Here is a 23,369-nt window from a genome sequence, read left to right on the forward strand (position 1 = left end):
GTCAGACAGAAACTCTCAAAATGCAGCCCCTGCTGCTCTCCAATGCCTTGGCGTTCCTCGCTTGTAGCACGGCAGGCTTCGGCACTGCAGCTTTGCGTAGCACTTGATCAAGTTCTGGCTTAATTGAAAAGACAAATGAGCCCCCAGAGCAGGCACTTTGGAGACAAGGAACCCAGACTGGCAGAAAGCTAAATCGTCCACGTCCAAGGTTCCCTCCACCATGCAACAGGACGACGTGCCCCAATTTGTAACACCTCTGTAGATCTGGACCGCTTTCCCTTCACCTGCAGCCTAAGATGGCACAGCAAGTGGCAGACGGTGCTGAGGAGCTCTTTTTGGGTGGGGAGAACAAGTCACAGCTGCATCTCTAGATGGTTCTTCCTGCCGCATTCTGCATGCCCCCACCCCCTCTTTTCCTGCCCTGAGGCACAGGAACTCAGAACTCAGTTGAATGGACAAATGACCAGCCAACTGGCTCAAAGACCAGCACGTGGAGCTTAGGGTGGGGGACAGGTAAGACAGGGTGGGGAGATGCAGCTGAGCTGATGCCCACCCCAAAGTTCTTCCACATCGGCCATCCCTGGGAACAGGGCTTTGGAACGTGCTCCCTGCTGAAATAAGAGCATCTCCTTCTCTGTTTGCTTTTAGGAGGACCCTGAAGTCATACCTGTTTTCCCAGGCCTTCAACTGAGATCTGATTTTTGATTTTTAAATCTTAATGTGATTTTAACATGTTTTTATCTATAATTTTTATCTTTTTAAATTATCTATAATTTTTATCTTTTTATGGATTTCAAATGTGTCATATTGTATGTTTTAATTCTGTACACCGCCTAGAGATATAAATAAACAAACAAACAGTCCAGGAAAGCGGTTCCACTACATTCTGTTGAGGGCTTTAAGTTATATCCTTGTGCATTAGACAAGTTCATGGAGGAGAGGATTTTCAATGGTTATTAGTCATGATAGCTAAAACGAACCTCCATGTTCAGGGAAGGTATTCCACTGAATAGCAGTTGTCCTCAAGACCTGATTGTGCATTTTCTGGAAGCATTTGAACGGTCACTGTGGGAAGCAGGATATTGGGCTTAACAGACCTTTAACTCCCAGCTCTCCTGGCATTCTAAAATCACTGGGATCAGAGGGAGTTACTGCCCCATGATGGGTTAAGGAATAGGACACCAAGCCTTAACTGGATGTAAGTTGCATTGTAATAAGAGTGCTAGTTCACACGGGCATGAACATAACTTGATTACTCAACAGCTGGGACAGGTGGATAACGTAGAACCCTGGGTGGGCCACCAGGAGATGTCGATGACATCAGGGCCATGATGCTGATTTAGAGTTGAGGAGCCACATTAAAGAGGTGTAGGGTACATATAAGGCCACATCAGGGCATTAGGGGGCAAAGGAATCTGCATGCAAGGACAAGTGTGATCCTGAAGTCTACTCCCTAAATCATGACTTCTATGCTCCATCAGTACTGGATTTTGACAACTTGTACATGAATGTATGAACTGCCTCCACTGTGCCCCTGGTGATATGGAACTTCTCTCTGTGGTGTTTGTTCCATAACGGTTTGTTCACACATGAGACTCACTGCTTGATGCATCAACCAAAAAGTAAGGGTGTGAGCCAGACCACGGAGCAACCTTTGAGTAACTCAGACTATGGTATCAAAACTAAAGGGCTGCAGCCCTCTAACTGCTGACTCTCAAGTGCTGCCACTAAGGCAAATACGATTACCCCAAAATAAGATACTTGTGAATTGCAGCCTTAGGGCGTTGCTGAAGACTGTAAATGAAGAAAGATTTCAGCTCCTGCTAAATGCATTTAACTGGAAATTGGAAATTTGAGAACCTGGAGATAAAGTGTGAATTGAGTAAACTTTTCTGCTGACCAGCAGCAGTGCCATTCTGGATCTTGTGTGCACATACTCAATAACCCCTGGACCTTTCTTCCACTTCCTAAATGACTACACTCTATTAAAATCTGATTATCCCCATCACTTCTTTGGCATTATGCAACCTAATACATCTCTCTCTCTCTCTCTCTCTCTCTCTCTCTCTCTCACACACACACACACACACACGCATGCACGCACCACGATAAACCGCCTTCTCCAGTATGTTCCCACCACACATTGCTGTTTGCCGAGACGTGGAGCTTTGATTTCCAGGATAAACAATGCCCTGACAACACGCTGAGCCAAAGATCTGAGGCTCTTCTCCCCCGCCCGAGCTTTCTGCCACACTGGCAGGCTGGTTTTTCTAATGTCAGGGAATTTGTGTCGGCCTGAATTTGAGACATCAGCACAAGTCTTTCTTCTCATTCCTGCTGATGAATGAAAGAGCATTTTCAATTGTGTACAACCGGCAGCCCTTATGGCACATCAGAGCTAATCAAAGGCTGTGCCTGTGATGCAAAGGGCTCTAACCGGCAGCTCCTGATGCAGTCCCACGGGGTGCGAAGGACAGCTGGGGAGCAAGCTGCTCCAGCAGGGGCCTGGAGGGCAGCGGCGGAGGCTGCTGACTGGGCAACGAGGCACCTTTTTAAGCTGGCAATTCTCTTTATTTCGCAGGGAGAGAGCAACTGGCCTTATCCATCCCCAGCTTTGTATCTCTCCAATGACTGTTGCTTGGGTCTATCTCCTGTTTCTTTTTAAATTGTGGGCCCGTGATGGGACAGGGATCCATCTTACTCATTCATGATTTCTCTACGTAAACCACAATGGAAACGTTTGTTGGAAAGTGGTATATAAATATTTGTTGTTGTCGGCGGCGGCTTTGACGGAAAGGTCCAACGTGTCTAACACCAAAGCAGATGGTTATTTGCATCTTGCTTTACAATAGGAATGTAGGGAGCTGGCTTCTGCTGAAACAGACCCTTGGTCCATCTAGCTCCGTATTGTCTATGCAGACTGGCAGCGGATTCTCCAGGGCTGTAGGCAGGAGTCTCTCTCAACCCTGTCTTGAAGAAGCCGGGGAGGGAACTTGGGACCTTTTGCATGCAAGCATGAAGAGAAGCCCCATCCCGAGGCCTTGCTTATCAAAGGGGACAATATATGCTTGCTACCACAAGACCAGCTCTCCTCCATACCATGAAACATTAATGTAGGCCAGCACTAGTCTCCATCAAGAGCCCTGTGGGAACCACACATCCCCCCAGGTAATGGGGGAGGAACTATCTACAGCCCCTCGCAATCGGTTTGCAGGTCACTTTGCAGATCAAGTCCCTCACATCCATGGACTCCAGAGTTTGGGCAGCTCTGGCAGACATGCCTTGGGTATCATATGGTCCTATTGTGTTGAATTCTTTCCAGTTAGTGCAGCCTGAGGATGTGGACAAGATCCTGGGCAGTGTGAGGGCAACATTGTGCACTCTTGACCCTTGCCCTTCATGGCTAATAAAATCTGCCAGGGAGGGTACAGGCAGATGGCTGGAGGCTATAACCGATGCCTCATTAAGCGAAGGCAAGGTACCATCATGCCTCAAGGAGGTGGTGGTAAGATAATTATTTAAAAAGCCCCCCCTTGATCCCTCCAACCTGGACAACTATAGACCTGTTTCTAACCTGCCCTTTTTGGGCAAGGTAATAAGAGCGTGTGATGGCGTCCCGGCTGCAGAGGGTCTTGGATGATACTGGTTATCTAGACCCCTTTCAACCTGGCTTCCATTCTGGATATGGGGCTGAAACTGCCTGGGTTGCATGCACAAGCTTTGCCTGCAGAAGGTCCCAGGTTCAAATCCCTGGCATCTCTAGCTAGGAGAGAGATCTGGTCCAGGCCTTCAGAGAGCTACTGCAAGACAATACAAGGCACTACAGGTAGAGGAGAAAGATGATCGACAGCCAAAGCTCTTTGGATGTGGCCTGCAACGTGTGTGATATGCTGGTTTTCTTGTCTGAAAGGATCACAGACTGTACCTGTAGTAAGCACAGGCTGGTTGCTCGGACTGTAGCTACACTTTGTGGCTATACTTTGAGACTCATCAAAGAGGATGAGCAGTTCTTGGGAACACAGGGAAAGACAACAGCAGGAGGAGACTGTGAAGAAAGGAGGAAGCCGCATGGGAGAGAGGGACTATCAGGAGCAGGAGACTAAGAAGGTATTCTGGACCACGGGAATGAAGAAATCACTTTCAGAATCTTTCCAAGAACCGTGACTCTGAGTATCTGGATGGAGGCAGTTACAGCAGGCTACATGTGTTTCCCAGAATATGGGAGATTCCTATATCAGGCGGCAGCAGCAGTGATATAGGAAGATGCTGACAGACAACCACAGGACTCTGTGGGCGCCAGGAGTCGACCCCAACTCGAAGGCACAACCTTTCCTTTCCTTTAGGCAGCAAGGAAAATAAAATATTAATCATTATCATCTTAGTAAGGACAGAGGTGAATCAACTACCACCTGTAGGGAGAAGAGCAGTAGTGGTGGTGGTGGTTGGTGACTTCCTAAGTAGAGGTACAGGGGTGGTGGTGTGCTGCCACCCCAGTGCATGAATCCAAGATGTGATGGGCACGTTGCCAAGAGCTATCAAGCCCATGGCTCATTATGAGACACTGGGAAGGAAGGTGAAGGATACTGGGTCTCAGGTTCTTGCCAATTCTTTCCATAAAGGTAGAGAGCTACAGTGAGAGAGAAGAAAAGTTCTGGTAAATGACTAGTTGCACAGATGGTGTGTGTGTGTGTGTGAGGGGAGGATATTAACTTTCCAGGACCAACTGGGAGACATGACAGAGGTTTATAAAAGTATGCATGGTGTGGAAAGTGGAGGGGAGAAAGAGAGAGAGAGAGAAGCTATTCTTCTTCTCGCATAATACTAGAAGGAGAGGTCATCCCATGAAACTAATTGCCAGGAAATATAACAACAAAAGGAACCAACAAAAGGCAGTCCTTTTTCACACAGCAAATAATTAATCTAAGGCATTGTCTCCCACAGGATGAGGTAATGGCCAGAAGCTTCCATGGCTTTAGAAGCAGCTTAAGGCAAATGTATGGAGGACAGGCCTATCAGTGCTTACTAGTCTTGAGGGCTATAGGCTACCCTCAGGCAAAAAGACAGGATGCCTCTGAATACCAGTGCAGGGGAACAAAAGCAGGAAAGGTAGCATGCCTTGATCATCTTCTTCTGCGTTTCCCAGAGGCATCTGGTGGGCCACTGTGCAGAAAAGGACGCAAGACTAGATAGACCTTTGGCCTGATCCAGTCAAGGCTTTTCTTATCTTCTCATGTCCATGTCTAAGCTTCCGCAATGCAGCACTACTGACAGGAGACCAGTAGTCAGATGCACCTCACAAAGACTGGGATATATGTTTGTATCCTAATTCCTGATTGATCTTAACTAAACCCTGTGGAAGTCAGAGACAAAATCGGAAGGTCAGTCCAAAGACTAGGTACTGAAGACAGAGACTTGGGGGCTACAGGAGCAATGGGCAGAATTGGGGGGCTGCCTAGCAAACCCCACAATAAAAGACCAGCACATAATTTCCATCGGCACTGCAAAGGGGTGGAGCACAATATCCACGGCTTGCAATGTCTATACACTGAAGCTGAGATGAGGCCTGGGACCTTCTGCGTGCACCATTGAACCGTGGCGCCTCCTCCATAATGCCTCAACTGTTAAGATATCCGATGCCAGTATTCTTCGTTGCAAGAACTGAGAGCCAGTGGTGGGCCCCATCAACCCTATGTTCAGCCCCTAATTAATTGTTTATTGGGCCTGAGTGAAGTTTCAGCCAAAGCTGGATACTCTGAACAGTCCCCCCGGCACTGTACAGTACAGTGCTGGGGACCGGGGGTCCTTTAAGGAAAATGGAGCCCTCTTGAGCCCCTGCATCATCTTGGAAAGTGTGCAGAGCATGCTGGGAAGCCCAGCCCTTCCCAGAGCTTCCCCCAAAGAGAAGGCTCCGTCTCTCTGGTAGGGCATTCCCAGCACTAAGCAAAAAATGCAGAACTGTGCAGAGGTCAGCAAGGTGGGGATTGAGCTCTTGCATGGAAGGTTTGTTGTCCAAGTGGCTCCCGCCTGGAAAAGAGAGGAGATCTGGGCACTCTTGCTTTGAAACACCGAGCAAGAATGCAGTGTTTGATAGAGAGCAGGGACTGGCAGGTCGTTTTTAAAGGGGGAAGGTGGGGGAGGCCGCAAGAGACCAGCATCAGGAAAGTGGGTTTTTCTGCAGGACAATGAAACTGCCACAGCAATGAGAAGCACCAGGAGCAGGGGCTCTCTTTCAGTGGGTGCTGTCAACAGGAGCAGCAAGGTCCCTTTACTGCTCATTATGCTTTCTCCTCTGGAAAGCAAAACTGCCTCTGGCTAAGGAGAGACGGATGGCGCTGCCTCAGGAGCCTGAGGGGACTCCCTGTGACAGCTAAGGATAGTGCCTCTCTCTCTCTCTCTCTCCCCCCACCCCGGCTCTTGCAAGCTGCCCAGCTCCCCAAACACAGGCGCACTTTCAAGTGCTGTCATAGTCTGGGACGCGAGCCCTGCGTCCCCAGCCCCTGCAGAACGGAGATACTCAAAAGCATTTAGGACCTTGTTCCTGTTTTGAATTAATATGGTAATATTTTTTTCCTGGTCTCCCAGGTCTGCTTTTCTCATTCTCTCGTTTCCTTTCCTTGGTGAGCAATGCTGGTAGCCACAGGCCTCCTCAGAGAACCAACACCCGTGCTTCCCGAAACGTACGGCCAAAGTGGCACGCCCAGCCCCCTTCAAGGGTGTCTTGAGGCTCATCTAAAATTCGGCCTCCAGTACAAAATGGCAGAGTCTCCTATGACAGAAGGTTCTCACAAAGAAACAAGACTTTTGCCAGCTTCCCCCATTGACTGTAAGGTCCTTGGGGCAGGGATGTAGCATTTTGGCCATTGTAGCAGTTCAGAGACTGAGCTGTGAACCCGAAATTCCTTGCTTCAGACCTCACCTCTCCTGGGAATCCACAATGTGCCCTTAAAGGTAAAGATGTGCCGTCGAGTCGGTGGCGACTGCTGGCAACCACAGAGCCATGTGGTTTTCCTTGGTAGAATACAGGAGGGGTTTACCACTGCCATCTCCCGCGCAGTGTAAGATGATGCCTTTCAGCATCTTCCTATATTGCTGCTGTCGGATATAGATCTCTTTTCACATTCATCCTTAACAACTTCTTTGATTTCATTCCACACGTCCTCTGGTTCCCTATCAATGAGGTTCAGCACTTCGAAGTGCTTCCTGCCGTTCTCCTTGAAAATGATGGGTACATTCTCAAGATCATATCGTGGAAGCTGGATAGCTTTGTTTTTCCGGTTTAGCTTGACTTGGAACTTGCACATGAGTAGTTTGTGATCTGTTCCACAATCGGCCCCTGGCCACGTCTTTGCTGTTATAACGGAGCTCTTCCACCTCCTTGCACCAGTAATGTAATCAATTTGATTTCTGTGTACTCCATCTGTGTTAGCAATGAAGAGATCATTGGCTTGGCAAAAACTAATAAGTCGTTCTCCTGCTTCATTTCTGTTTCCTAGGCCATAGAGGCCGATTGTGTTTTCCTCCTTACCTTTTCCAACTTTGGCATTCCAGTCTCCAACCACCAGCATCACATCTTGCTTGCATGTTCTGTCAATTTCAGACTGAACTTGAGCATAGAACTCATCAACTTCCTCTTCTTCTGCATCAGTCGTTGCGGCATGGACTTGAAGAACAGTTACGTTAAAGGGTTGTCCATGAAATCTAATTGATATTAGTCGGTCACTGACCGCATTGTACCCAAGTACTGTCATTGCTGTATCCTTCCTGACTATAAGAGCAACACCATTCCTCCTTTGTGTCCTGAGTAGTAAACGGTATGATTTTGTGACTGAAAGTGTGCTATTCCAGTCCACTTTAAATTCACTGATGCCCAAGATGTCAATCTGTAGTCGATTCATTTCATCTTTCACTGTGTCGAGCTTTCCCATATTCATGCTTCTTACGTTCCCCGTTCCCATTGTAATTCTGTCTTTGCAGCTTCGGATTTTCTTTTCCCGCATGGCAACATCGGTCACTAGAAGTCCAAAAGGCTTTCATCTAACCGCGTCATAAACACCATCAGTACTCAGAGATCCTCAGCTCTTCCTCAGTAGCATTTTCAGTGCCATCCGACCTGAGGGGCCCATCATCCGGCACTACATCGACAATCATTCTATTTTGTCTATCCGTGTGGTTTTCCTGTAAAATACAGGAATGATTTACCATTGCTTCCCCCTGCACAGTATGAAATGATGCCTTTGTCGTCATTGAAGTGATCATCTGCCTCCAGCACTTTCCTATATCGCTGCTGTGCCATTCGGTGGCTATAATTAGGGATGTGTGGATCGATTTGGGTCACAATTGATTTGTACCTGAATCTAGCAGATTCGGGTGATTTGGAGACCTAACAAATCGCCCCTGTGGTCCATTGGCTAGAATCGGGTCAAAATCGAATCATACCTGATTCGATTCGAATTGATTTGAGATTTGGATTCCTCCTATCATTTCCCCCAGATTCCCAGCTTTCATTAAAAAAAACAAAGAGAAAAAGCTAAGCCCTAGGCCTTATAGAAGTGGAGTTATGGAGGCAGTGGGGTCAAAATGAACAGAAGAAATGAAGGTGTGTAATGAAGACACCAAAGGATCCAAACACTTCAAAAATTCATAAAAAATAAACTGAGTACTCCAGTGTGTGGGGGGGGGGTTGTAGCTGACACACGGCAGTTGACAGTTGGCACTGTCCAATGACAGTAAAACGAACAGAATAAATGAAGGCAAATAATGAATCTTCATAGAGTCAAAATGAACAGAAGAAATGAAGGGGTGCAATGAATCCTCATGGGGATTAGTTATGAGGAAAAGTTATTATACACCAAAGAATCCAAGCACTTGAAAAATAGTGACCACACATTGTGCTCCATAACTCCACTTCTACAAGGGCTATTGCTCAGGTGTTTTGTTTTTGTTTTTTTTAATGAAAGCTGGGGTTCCAATGTTAGGGTTAGGATAGTGTGACTTCGAATCCCCATTATTTCCTATGGCATAAATACAAAATCAGTAAAAATTGGGGGGGGTCATTAAAAATCAACCAAGCGCCCCAATGCCTTGAAATTTGGGTGGTATGTGGCACCCATGGGGACCTACCCACCACCCAAATTTGGTGCCCCTAGGAATCAGAATCGATCCAAATCTGAATAGAGTAGAATAGAATCTGGAATGATTTGGGGGCGACAGATTTGGACACAATACAAATCAGGGGTGATTCAATCGGGGCACAAATTGAATTGAAAAAAAACACGATTTGTGTACATCTCTAGCTATAATGTGCTCTTCGGAAATAATTATTTCAACCTTTCCCTCCGCCCAAAGGGCAATCCGGCGAGAATACTGTCTTACGGGATTTATTTTATTTCCCGTCCCAAAATGGACCTTCCAAGGAGACTAACAATCAGGCAAACAGCAGCAGCAAATGGAATGAAAGGTAACAATAAAATTACCATGTAAACCACAGCAAAACCAGCCAAGCAAAAACATACAAATAAAAACCCTGGACAATAGTAAAACTGGACAGTGCTATACAAGCACTCCTGGAAACTCCTGGAAGCCTTACAGGCTTTCAAATGACAGCAAAAGGCACGTATGGGTGGGTAACCAAACCTCCTGAAGCGGCGAGTTCCATAGCCTGGGCTTCACCATGGAGAAGGCTCTTCTCATGTATCCACCTTCTGAACTCCCAACCAGGGACTGAATATGAAGCAAGGACTCCCCAGAAGAGCAAAGTATAGAAGTAGATTCCCCATTACAACAGGAACAAAGGAAGCTGCCTCCTGAGTCAGAACCTTGGTCCCTCTAACTCAATATTGTCTACACTGACTGGCAGTAGCTCTACAAGGTTTTGGGCAGGAGCCTTTCCCAGCCCTACCTGGAGATGCTGCCAGGGAGTAAACCTGGGACCTTCTGCATGCCAAGCAGATGCTCTACCCTGAGCTATGGCCCCATGCCCAAAGGGAACTTAGGAAGCTACTCTAGACCAAGTCAGACCATTGGTACATCTTGCTCAGTATCGTTTCCCCGAGAGCCACTGGAGAGACCAGAGATGCTCTTCCATTGAGCTACGGCCACCTCCCCTAAGGGGACACTTTACAGTGCTCACAAGCTGTCTCCTGTCTAAATGCAAACCAAGGCAGGCCCTGCATAGCAAAGGGGACAATTCAGGCTTGCTACCAAAAGACCAGCTCTCCTCCCCATGACTGGGGTGATGACTGAATATTCAGAAAGGGCTATAAAGCATTATTTTCATGCACAGCCATGACACTAGAACAGCTGGGCTGAGGCACAGGAGTCCTTAGTCACTCCTCCCAATGTATCTTTGCAGCTGCCCTCAGGGCTTCGGATACATTTTTACACATGGATCACTTGGTCTCGTTTACATCCCCATCACCTCTCTGAGTTCTCAACTTCTTTCTGTCTCTGTTTTTAAACGACCAGTTTCACAAAAAGCTAAGAAGCTGCCGTCTCTCTGGGGCCACCGAGTCCAGTTTAATTCTAATTATTGCTTTCATCTTCTTATCCAGTGCCCAGAGAGATTGTGACATATGATTTTAACACAGATAAAGCGCCAGAGCTCATGATGCAGAGCGCTGTGCTTTAGGGACCCGTAAAGCTGTGCTGGAGAAAACATCTGAAGAGCAACATCGACCCTTTTAATATAGGCAGAGCGCGGCTGGCTTCCCTCTCGCTTCTTAAATAGTCTAATCACGAACCCGAGAGGGGAAGAAACAAAAATCTGTAGCCCCTTTGCTCTTCAGGGAGGGAGAAGTGCTCTCTACCAGGTAGCCTTTGATTGATGCCAGCCAGTACAGATTCTCTCGTGCAAAATTGCCGATGCTCCTGACTTGATCAGTAACCTCTGGCTTTCTGGACAGAAGGTGTATGTAAATTCCCATTCTGTGACTTAATGGAGTCTGACATGACTTCTGGAGTTCCTGACATCTTCAAAGCCAAGGCAACCTTTGGTAAAAGACTGTGTTCCTTTTCCCTGTGTTCATCCCTTTGTAGAGACAAAATCCTTCAGATGGTGCTCTTCCATGGGTTAATTCAGCTTTGGGCTGTAGTCAAGCAATGAACATGATATTCTGCACTTTAGGGGCAGAACAATTTCTAACAGGAGGTGGCCTTGTGAAGCCAAAGGTACAGAAGGCTTAGATATCCATTTGGATGCTTGCGGCCCAATAAAACGAATTGGACACAAAGGCTTTGACCTTGGGAGGGAGTCTTTGTTAAGTGTTTGAGGCAATTTCACTATCTTCTCCGGTCTGAAGGCTTCCCAGCAATATTAATGCTAACAATATTAATCTCCGTTCCCAGAAGGGATACAGCAGAGAATGAGGGACTACATTATAAAATTAAAACATGAAAACAAAGCAATTCTAATTATATAACTACTCGCAGTAATATGAAAAGCCATATCAAAGTAGCCTGGCAACATGAACACAAAAGCAATACTGATCATGAGAAAGCAAGCAGAATTGAAGGAAAGATCTTCTATAAAGACCCAGCTGGGCAAGAGCAGACCACTCTGGCACAAGATGGCGGCTGAAACCAGGTGGATTGCCATCTTGACAAGTGTGGCCAAACACAGGAATCTAGAAACATAGGGAGCTGCCTTCGACCATTGGTTCCTTCAGCTCAGAATTGTCTACACTGACCGGCAGCAGCTCTCCAGGGTTCCAGGCAGGGGACTGTCCCAGCCCTACCTGGAGATGTTGCCAGGGATTGAGCCTGGGAGCTTCTGCATGCCAAGCAGAGTCTCTGCCACTCAGTGATGGTCCTAATGTAAATATTATCATAGGATGCTGTCTTATACCAAGTCAGACACTTGGTCCACCTAGCTCAGTATTATCTACACCAGGGATTCTCAACGTTGGGTCAACAGATGTTATTGGACTTCAACTCCCATAATTCCCAGCCCCAGTGGCCTTTGGTTGGGGATTATGGGAGTTGAAGTTCAACAACATCTGGGGACCCAAGGTTGAGAATCCCTGATCTACACTGACTGGCAACAGCTCTCCAAGGTTTCATGCAGGAGTCTCTCCCAGCCCTACCTGGAGATGCTGCCGGGGACTGAACCTGGGACCTTCTGCATGCAAAGCAGAGGCTCTGCCACTGAGCTACAACCTCACCCTAACATGAATGACAAGAAATGCCCACTGAAATGCACTGATTCCTTCCCAGTAGCCATAGGGATGCATGGCTTTTCTGAATGGCCAATTAGTCCATCTAGCTCAATACTGTCTACACTAACTGGTTCTCCCAGGTTTCAGGCAGGAGTCTTTCCCAGCCTTACCTGGAGATGCTGCCAGGGATTGAACCTGGGACCTTCTGCATGCAAAGCAGATGCTCTACCTCTGAGCCATGGCCCCAAACACAAAAGGAAGATTCACTCAGAGGGCCCCCCTCCTTCCCCCACCCAGCACCCACCTTTCTTCTTCTTTATCAACAGAAGAGTACCACCTCCAGCCAAGCAAACTTCATGATCCCATCTGGTTTCACCCAGAGAACTTTGCTTTCCATTGGGCAGGGAGCAACAACTGTGTAAAAGGCTTTGTCCAAGCTGGCCCATAGGCTTCATATCGGAATCCACTTCATACTGCAATCCACTTGCATCACTACTGCCTGAGCACCTGAGTGCAAATGATCCTGATGGGAGACCCTTCCTAAGGTATGCAGAAAAAGAGAACCGGAGGAGGAGTGGGGTGGCCGTGTGCACCTTCCAGCCTATATCCCCAGCTTGCTTTCTTGGCCCAATGCGGGTTATTCATGTTTGGAGCAGAAGGAACACACCAGAAGCAGAGGAGGAGGGCAGGTTGAGGATATGGGAGCCACACAGAGACTTCCCATTACCTGCTATGTGGGGTGTCTGTGGGAGACGGATGGGACGGAGATAGGGTTGCACTGAGCCCTGTTGGGATCCTCTGCATAAGGGCACTGCAGCCATGTATCAAGAAGATCATGCTCTGGCTGTGGAGAAAGCAACACAAAGCGGCCACGTCCATTCCTAATGCCATACAATCCCCTCTCCGGCCTGCTATGAGGACACACGTGCACGCACACTCTGCAGTGGCACGGGCAGGCTGGACAGTGACTAATTTGACTGTCTCCAGCTTGTCACTTCAACAAGATTAGATTATTTTAATGTTAATTCATTACCCAATTTAATTCCAATTAATAATCTCTATTACAAGGGCCTGCCATGGCAGCAATCATGAGTCTCTTTCCTGCCGCAGTTCTGTTCAAACCAAATGTCTACTACATTATGGGAGGGGGTGGGGACCCTTTGGCTCTCTTTGCAATGGATGCCCCCCACCCCGCCCTCATTCCGCGAAAGGACAACATTCAAGCAGGATACTGTGGTTAGGAAACCGCCATTCGCGGTCTGCCGGTAAGGAGGCTTGAGCAAATAAAGGCATGTTATCATGTCTCTATGGACAGCGATCTTTATTTCGGGCAAAGACCAGGTACAACAACAGAATAAACGCACAACGTGCCGGCACCTTCTCCAGATGTGCTCAGGAGAAGCAAAGACCACCTGGCTGCCATTCGACCTCCAGCACTCCCAATTATGAACAGTGGGCAGATTCAGCCTCTTCTAAGCAGCTTCCAAGCTCCCAGACTTAGCTAGAAGTAGGGAGTGTTTGCCCAGGATCAGAGTGCCAAGTCAGAGTGCCAACAGATCCTCATGTCAGGAAGGTCTTTGTGTATCCCAGTTAGAGCACAAGAGGCTTCACAGAGTCCTCAGCATGAGCCAAATCCAGGGTTTTAAAATGTGGGGCCTATGGCCATTGCTGGCTAGGGATGATGGAAGCTGGAGTCCAAACATATCCGGGGACCCACATTTGAGAGCTAAAGAACACAGGAGGTTTAGGAACATAGGAAGCTGCCTTATACCACGTCAGACTGTTGGTCAAGCTAGCTCAGTATTGCCTGCACTCACGGATGGCAGTGGCTCACCAAGGCTTCTGGCAGGAGTCTCTCCCAGCCCTACCTGGAGATGTTCTCCAGCCCTACCTGGAGAACCTGGGACCTCGTGCATGCAAATCAGATGCTCTTCCACTGAGTTATGGCCCCATCCTCAGTGCTAAGGTTTGCAGTCCTTATATAGACAGGTGGGCAATTAGGTCAGAAGACCAACACAACTGGGGCACCAACAGCAGAGACTATGGGAGAAAATATAGCCAGGCTCATACAAGAACTGTGTGGGTCGTTCAGAACATAAACAAGCCCTGCTGGGCCAGAGCAATGTTCCGCCTAGTCCAGCGTCCTGCTCCCTACAGTGGTCACTGAGAAGCTCCCAAGAAGCCCATGAGGTGGCCACGAAGGCAAGAGCCTTTACACATCATTGTTCCTTAGCCTAGAAATATATTCAAGGTGTGCACAGTTGCAAAGGTCTAAGCAGCAACGACGGCCACAGCAAATACATTCACCTGCTGGTGCCAAAACTTCTGTTTTTCATTATTAGGGTTTTGGAAGTGGCACTATAGTTGCTAGTTGGTCTTTGCTCACATGGGATCCTTTGCAAGCCTCTCTCTAGGACCATCTGCCAATGCAGATTCAGAGTCAGCTCTGCTACCTTCAAAGGGGTTGGGGCAGGGGAAGCTGACCTTGCTTCCCTCCTGTCCTGGTTTGCGGAGGCAAATTGGATGCTGTGAATAAGCTTCCTATGACTGTGGGACATGGGGAAGAATGAGAGGGCCTCGTCTGGATGGGGCACCTCTGAAGATGACCCAGCACAGCTGAGCTTCTGCTTTTCATCTCATTTAGGTGAGGCAGTGCAAGTGCTGAATCAGTGTCTGGAATCGCTAGCAGACTCTGTGAGGCCAACAAGCTGAAGCTCCGTCTTGACAAGATGAAGGTACTGTGGGTGTGTGGTGCATCTGGGAAAGCTCTACCTGGAGACAGAGATCCTCCCCAGATCCACTGGAAAGCTATTACTAGTCCTTACAGAAAGTACTGAGCTATGAATAGAACAGTGGCCTGATTCCTTTTAAAGTAGTTTCACAGGGTCACATATGTTCAATGCAGGATCCAGAGTTGAGTCAGCCACTCTGAAGCACAACAGAAACACGCTTGCTCCCACAAACACACAGACAGACTGACAATGGCAGAAAGACATGAGTAATAGACATTTCCAAAGGGTTTGCCTTGCTTTCTCTCCTCGTCATTTCCTGACAGAAATTAATTGTCAAGATTGATCTGCAGTGCAACAGGCCTATTCACTAAAGACTACGGTTTAACAGGAATTCTATAAGGGATTGAGGCAAGGCAGCTGAAAAGAAAAGCTAACGGATTACTGAAGTGAGACTGAGAAAAGTTTACAAGTATGTGAGGCAGAGAACGTAAGAAATACAGAAGAAAAATGGGAGGGGAAAGGGTTGCCAGCAGCCTTCTCCTCCTCTTCCATGCTTCTTTAAGGCCTTGAGGAGAATGTGAGGAAAACTACACCTTGCAAAGCTTACAAGGGTCAGGTTGGTCCCAAAGAGCTGCTGGGATGGTGACAGTGGGGGACATTTTGCCACCCTGCTGGCATTGCAGTGAACTGCCTCTTGAGGCAGTTGCTTCACCTTGCCTCATATAAGGGTCGCCCCTGGGGAGGGAATTCCAAAATAGTAGAAAAGCATTCAGGAAATGGACTTAAAATAGAAGCAGGATGTAACTGCAAAATGGGTTATAAGAAGGCTGTGCTCAACGTAGCTCAGACAGGACCCTACCACCCTGATCAGTAGACAGGGCCGGACCGGGGAGCTGGGATGGCCCCTCCCCCTGCAGAAGCTTCCAGTGAAGGACCCTGCCTACCATGTATCTAAGGGAGGTGCTGAATGCCCTCCGGGAGTCCCTGCAGAACACCTCCTACCATCCTCCCAAACTTCTTACTGGAACTTTTGTCTGAAGGACAAGAGCATTTGGAGGAGCTGCTCCTCGCATGACAAACCGGCTCTGATCAAAACTGCTTCACAAGCCAGATGTAATCATCAGGTCCAAAGCCCTTCAGCATGGCCACCCACGGCAATAATGGAGCTGCTCCAGCTCTGCCCCATTAATAAGTCCTGGCCCATCATGTCGGTCATTTCCATCCCACTGAAGGGAGGAGGGGGAGGATCGGTGTTTAGAGGCCTGCCGTTCCAAGTGCTCCTCAATAGCCGTGTCGCCCGTATTAAGGGAGACGATTACAAAACAAAATGAGAGAAAAGCACCACTGAACTCGGTGGCGAGGTGCCAAACTGTGATACAGCCTCCACCGGCGGCACTCAAAGAGATTTAGAGTCCGGTATAACCTTGGTTTTTAATGGAGTCACATTTAATGAGCTTTAGCGCCCACCGTAAAAAATTCCCCATTACCTAACCCACAAGTCAGAACCGCAATCAGTGAGCGCACGGTGCGTCCCAGCCCACTTTAATAGGGGCCAGCCCATTATTGCCAAAGCCCATCAACGGCATTGTCCTTAATGCTTTCTTGATTATTTTCCATGGCTGTAATTATAATCCATTGAACCTCAGACTGAAACTGCTAAAAAACACAAGCTTCCTGGCCACCGCAATGCTGACTGGCAAAGGGACATCCACACTTCTAGTCTTTGCAGTTTAACCAATACTGGCAGTGCCAAATAGAAACAATATAGTAGTCGTTTACTCACCTGCTTACAGGGAGTGATCTATTTTATTTACAAAAATGGTGATCCCACTAATAAATCTCCAAAGTGAGGCACACATATATTAAATCATGATAAATAAAACCCAGAATGCCTTTTGCCTGCACAGCCACCTCTGACTGTATTAATCAGTGGAACGGTAGAGAATCCAGTCTTCATTTCCAGCCTGTTCACCACACAGCCTTAATTTACCTGGCTGCTGCTCACCCATTTTTGGTTGTTCTGCATTGGTGCAAGACACAGGATACAAGCTTCAAGCTGGATGCAGGGTGAAACAAATACACCCCACCCCACCCGTCTAGATACCAGCACATCAGCACAGTCGGGGTTCTCCCCCTTGCATCTCGAGGTGTTGCTGGGCTACAACTCCCCAGCGACAACGGCCAAAGGGAATTGTTCTCCAACATCATCTTGGGACTCCAAGGTGAGACCCCCGCCTTACAGCGTGGACATCTAGAACTTCTGCATAAACCAAGGGCTTCCAAAGAAGTGGGGGGTCCGGAAGGAAATGTAGGGGTGCTAAAGAGGGTAGGCAAGCCACAGGTGGAGTGAACAGGAAAGCAGAAGGCATTCACACTGTCTAGGGCAGGACTGCACAACTTCGGCCCCCCACTTGTTATTCGACTACAACTCCCACCATCCCTGACTATTAGCCACTGTGGATGATGGAAGCTGAAGTCCAAACTACAGCTGGAGGGCTGAGGTTAGGGACTAAGGAAGCAGCCTTATACTGAGTCAGAACCTTGGTCCATCTAACTCAGTATTGTCTACACAGACGGGCAGCGGCTTCTCCAGGGTTGCAGGCAGGAGTCTCTCCCAGCCCTATCAGGAGATGCTGCCAGGGAGGGAACTTGGAACCTTCTGCATGCAAGCTGGCAGCTGCTCTTCCCAGAGCAGCCCCACCCCCTAAGGGGAATATCTTACAGTGCTCACACATGTAATCTCCCATTCAAACGCAAACCAGGCTGGGCCCTGCTTAGCAAAGGGGACCATTCATACTTGCTACCACAAGACCAGTTTTTCTCCTGCTTAGAAGTTGTTTATTAGAAGTTGTGCTAATCTAGGGAGAAAGTCAGCTCTCTCTCTTATCCTATGGAAACTCCTTTAAATGACATATGAAGAGCCCTGCTGGATCAGAACTAAAGCAACCCCTAGTACTAAATCCTTCTCCCAATCCAGTGGCTGAGCAGATGCTTCCAGGAAGCCCACGAGCAACTTACGTGGGCAAGAAACTTCTCAGACAACTGGAGAAAGCTGAAGAATAAATACAACACACAAACAAATAAATACTTGGAACGAGCAATTCAGACAACCATGCCTCTCCCCTCAAAACATTAGGCATTGTGGGAATCTGGGGGAATTAAGATGTCTTAATTAATCCAGTGCACTACAAGCCTGGGACCAAAAATGGTGTGTGTGTGTGTGTGTTTGGGGGGGGGGGTGTGATCTTGCAGGAGATAAACTTGGAAAGGTCAAGATGAGCCAGATATATAGCTGGAGGCAAACTGGAGGAGACGACGCCAATGACAAAGAATGATGAATCAGAAAGCGCAGACCTCAGAGAGAACGGATTCATAAGCGGAGATTACACCCTGGGGTGTCATTGGGACACTCACAGGCAAGACCTCACTGCAGCATTTGCCGTATTACTGAGATGAAGTAGCAAGCGCCGTAGCGCCGCGGTGACACTGAAGGTTTTCTGCACAACTCAAGCCCAGCGTGGTGCGTGTCTGGAGGACTTGTAACACATTTGACTCCCTCAACTGCTGCTAAGTTAGTAGCAAACCCTGAGTTTGTGTAGTGCTTGGCTGCCCCAGGCCAAAAAGCCCAGGCCAGAGTTTCAACCAGCGTGGGTTGCTTCTCTCAATATGCAACTGGCTTTCAATCTCTAATCAAGCTACAGTGGCACTTTCCCAACAAGGTGGTGGAGCCACATTGCTCCCCAATGGCCAGCAATAACGAAACACAATACACCGCACTAATGAGTGGCTAGCAAGATGATCACGGCTTACGGTAACTGTGCCAAGCTAGTAAAGGAGCTTCTTTAGTTACAAAAACAATTCGGAAGCGGATACCCCTAAGCAGTGTTCCCTCTAACAGGGATTCCCAGATGCTGTTGACGACAGCTCCCAGAATCCCCAAGCAAAAGCCATGATAGCTGGGGGTTCTGGGAGTTGTAGTCAACGACATCTGGGAATCCCTGTTAGAGGGGACACTACTCCTAAGGAAGCTTTCTTTCTCTGGCCTGGCCCAAGAGAACATCATGTAGGCAGCACCATTTTGCTATCTTTGACTTGCCCAAGCAACAGAAGTGAGCCTTATTCTTGGGTTGTCCAGCAGGACACTGAATTACATGGGATGACTCAAGGGAAAAGAAGCGACTATCCTGTACCCTCCCTATGTTTTCAAAAGAGAAGATATAAGATATAAAGAGCTGCCCCTCATATGGAGCCAGACCACTGGCTTCCAAAGGCGGAATTTGCGAGGTTACTGAACAGTGGATTCAAAAGAAATGAGTCCTTTGTGGGATTCACATCCTTCAAGGGCTACACTGGATGGAATGCCCTAACCTCCCATGATCACCACCACAACATTTTTCTTCCCCAACATCCTCCCTGATTTTCTATAATATTTTTTTAAAAGTGTGGCTTGGGCAAGACAGTTCTGAGGGAAAGCATGATTGAGCCTTTACAGGTTCCGCAGAGCAAATCAACTTTCCCAGACTAACTCTCAATGTTTGAGATAACCCGTTGCACTTTGCTGATATTGTTACCTTTGATCCATGGTCTTTCCTTCGTATGTATGGATGTCCTGACCCCATTCCTGTCTCATTAGGAAATTGGATCGAAAGGGTGTGTAGGAGCATCCCCAGCATTCGATGCATTCGAACGGATGCATTCGAACGGATGCACTCTTACATTCATTAAATAATGGTTTATGTAGCAATTCATGAGCCAGAGAGATACAAGGGAAATAGATAAATAGATCCTTCATCTTTCTCCCTCCCCATCACCCTTAAGCGAAGTAATTGCGGATGATAAGAGCCTCTAGGTCTGACTATGTTTTGCCCTGCTAGAAGTCAGAAATAGTTCTTGTCTGCTCCTGTTGCTTGTTTATATAGTTAGCTAGAAGTTATCATCACACAGTTATTCTCATGATATATCTTGTCTGCATGCACAAGGAATTTGGTGATCAAGCCACACCCACCCTGGTGACTATTTGGTCCATTTACAAATCACTGCATTTAACTGTCAAGGAAACTACAAACTCCACTTGCAAGAGATTAAACAACCCTACAGTGAAATGTGTGTGTGAGTCCCCTGTTTTCCTGGATGGGAGGGAGGGAATTCAAGAGACCCTAATATTCCCAAGGAAGGTTGGATCATCTTTCAGAGATGGCCATGAGATCTGGGGTTGCTAATCCTAAAAAAAGCAAGGCCACTGAAAGCACCGTGTCGCTGTAAATATCCAGTCAGAACATTCCATGCCATTTTGCTAACTGAGCAAAGAGACTCCTTTCAGAGTGGTGACTCTCTTATATTTAGCAGAGGGAGAGCAACTGGCCCTATCCAGCCCCAGCACAGCATCCCTCCAGTAGCTGTTGCTGGTGTCTCCCTTATGTTTCTTTTTAGATTGCGAGCCCTTTGGGGACAGGGGGCCATCTTATTTATTTATTCTTTATTTTTATACATAAACTGCTTTGAGAATTTTGGTTGAAGAGCAGTATATAAATATTTGTTGCTGTTGTAGTGGTGGTGGTGTTGACAGTAGTAGTAGTAGTGCTGTTAATTCTGTTGCATGCCTGCAAGATCTTTGGCTGGGTTCAAACATGAAACCATGGTTCGCAAAAACTGGTTTGCACATTGACCTTCACCTGCGTTTTTCAGATCCTGGCTTGTTGGCCCCAAAGAAACTGCATTTTGTGGACAGGCTCAGGCACAACACAAAAACCACCATCTCATAAAACAAACTTGTTTTGCATGATGTCTGAACCCCATCTTTGTCCTCACCTTCAGCCACACCACTTCCAGCCTCTCCAATCGCACCTGCTATCAAGTTATCAGCCACAGGGCATGAATAAGGGAGGGTGAGATCAGGGGAGCCTAACCTTCCCATCAGGAGCACCAATATCAACTCACGGGGTTCTAAACACAGATTGACAATTGCTGCAATTATGTGAGTGATCAAAAAACCCGGGGGCGAATCTGACTGCAGTGATGACTGTGTTATTATGAGGCACTTAACAACAACAAGAAAGGCAACCACTCCAGAAAATGCTCTTATCACACACACTTCTTGCAGCCTAAACCTTCCCGTCCCTCAACACATTCGGAAATGCCATCCCCTTGGTTTCAGCTCAAGCAGCATCACGAGGCAAAGAAGTCACTGATGAGACTGCAGAGGCACCCACCTGAGACTTCTTGGGGTGACTGGCGGCTGATGGCCCCCTCCAGGTTTTCGGCGAGAGTGCCCCCTCCTTCCAGCACTCTGACCATCTCTTTCAAGCGCTCACATTCTTCCCGCAGATCGGCCTGCTCCTGGAGCTGCTGCTGTTTGGCCAGGCTTGCCGGGTTCATGCTGAAGTGGAGGACTTTGGTTTTGCTGGGATCGTGATAGCCCTGAAAGAGATGCAAGCATGACTCATTAGGACCAGGCTAGGTAGGGCAACACCCAGCTGCAGCACAGAGGTATGGGGTCTGGAGAGAAGGAGAATGGCGCACAAATATACTAATGTAAGGATGCAAGTGAAGGTCCAGTTCATAGTCAATGGAAGTAAGAGAAGCATAAGAAGCTGCTTAAGTCAGACCACTGGTCCATCTAGCTCTGCATGGTCTACAGGGGATTCTCAACGTTGGATCCTCAGGTGTTATTGGACTTCAACTCCCATAATGCTCAGCCCCAGTGGCCTTTGTTTGGGGATTATGGGAGCTGAAGTCCAATAATATCTAAAGATCCAACGTTGAGAATCCCTGGTCTACAATGACTCTGGCAGCGGTTCTCCAAGGTTTCAGGCAGGGGTCTCTCCCAGCCCTATCTGGAGATGCTGCCAGGGATTGAACCTGGGGACTGATGAATGCCAGGCGCTGCCTTAAGAAGCTGCCTTACACAGAGTCAGACCATTGGTCCATCTAGCTCAACATTGTCTAAAATAGTGGGCAGTTCCAAGGTGTCACAAATATTTTCACGTAAATATATCAATATAAAGATGCAAGAGAAGGTTCAATTCATAGTCAACTGAAGTGAGAGAAACATAGGAAGCTGCCTTATACCAAGTCAGACCCTTGGCCCATCTAGCTCAAAATGGTCTACACTGACTGGCAGCAGCTCTCCAAAGTCCCAGGCAGGAGTGTCTCCCAGGCCTACCTGAAGATGCTGTCAGGGATTGAACCTGGGACCTTCTGCATGCAAAGCGGATGCTCTATCGCTGAACGATGGCCCCATCCCTGATGTAAGCACCAGGTGCACTAGCCGAGTCTGCAAGCCACAGGAACATAGGAAGCTGCCTTATACCGAGTCAGACCCTTATTCCATCCAGTTCAGTCTTGTTTATACTGACCAGCAGCAGCTCTTCAGCAGAGAAGGGCCTTTCCCCAGGCCTACCTGAAGATACTACCATGGAAGGAACGTGGGGCCTTCTGCATGCAAAGCAGATGCTCTGCCTCTGAGCTGGGGCCCCATCCCGCAGTTACTTTGGAATACCATTATCACTTGGAAGCTGTTGCCAGTGACTGTCTTCAGTCAAAATGGATTAAAAAGCTCAACAGATGACAGATGATTGGCAATGGCCATCCCACCCAACCTGCCTGTCATGGAGTTTGCCTAACATAGATCACTTGTCTGTGTGAATCAGCTCTTAGTCAATCCAAGAGTGGCTGCTCATTTTAATTCCTCCGAAGCACAGAAAGGGTTTCATTCCTGGATCTTTGCTTTCCTCCCTCGCCCCAGCTTCACCCTGCAGCAGGCCACAGCACTGGGCTAATTCAGCACTGCAGTTCTCTGACGCCACAGAACGCCAATGTGGCCGGCACTACTGAATTGTGTCAGCTATTCCTGAGCAGGCTAAGAGATGTTCCGTGTTGCACTCCGAGAGGTGAGATGTATTTATAGCAGTTTAACTGATGAGCCAGATCCGAAAATAGCTGATTAATTTCCCTTCAGAAGTAAGACAACAGCAAAGTTAAACTTATGCCTTCAACAAAAGCCCCAGACAGACATGTGGGTGGCAGAATGCTCTGCAAAAAACAAAGCATGCCACACTGCCTCTTGTCCTGGGCTGCTGTGAAGCTACTTCTGTTGGAGGGCTGGTCTTGTGTTAGCAAGCATGAATTGTCCACTTTGCTAAGCAGGGTCTGCCTTGGTTTGCATCTGGATGAGAGACTACATGCGAGCACTATATGATATTCGCCTTAGGGGATGGGGAATCCATTGATTCCATCAGTGGAAGAGCATCTGAGGTCCCAGGTCCACTGCCTAGCTTCTTCAGGCAGCTGGGAGAGACTCCTGCCTGAAACTTTGGGGAGTCGCTGCCTGTTGGTGTAGAGAATACTGAGCTAGACAGACCAAGAGTCTGACTCAGTAGAAGGCAGCTTCCTAGGTCAGGAATGGGTCTGTAGCTCAGTGGCAGAGCATCTGCTTTGCATGTAGAAGGCCCCAGGTTCAATCCCCGGCAACATCTTCAGGTAGGGC

At 47.9% G+C, this 23,369-nt stretch overlaps 1 protein-coding gene across 7 annotated transcripts in view; it reads right to left on the minus strand.

Moving 5' to 3' along the window:
• The window catches only part of MAD1L1 (mitotic arrest deficient 1 like 1), a 578,229-nt gene that overhangs the window by 200,014 nt on the left and 354,846 nt on the right, over window positions 1-23,369 (minus strand). For 6 of the 7 annotated variants that reach the window (XM_053276888.1, XM_053276891.1, XM_053276890.1 and 3 more), the window contains one exon: window positions 21,094-21,301. The exons of the other annotated variant lie outside the window; for it this stretch is intronic. In XM_053276888.1, coding sequence (XP_053132863.1) covers window positions 21,094-21,301 — 208 coding nt within the window. The remainder of the gene's footprint in view (window positions 1-21,093; window positions 21,302-23,369) is intronic. 7 annotated transcript variants of the gene reach the window in all.

The sequence above is a fragment of the Hemicordylus capensis genome, chromosome 13 (assembly GCF_027244095.1).
Source record: "Hemicordylus capensis ecotype Gifberg chromosome 13, rHemCap1.1.pri, whole genome shotgun sequence".
NCBI classification, from domain to species: Eukaryota; Metazoa; Chordata; class Lepidosauria; order Squamata; family Cordylidae; genus Hemicordylus; species Hemicordylus capensis.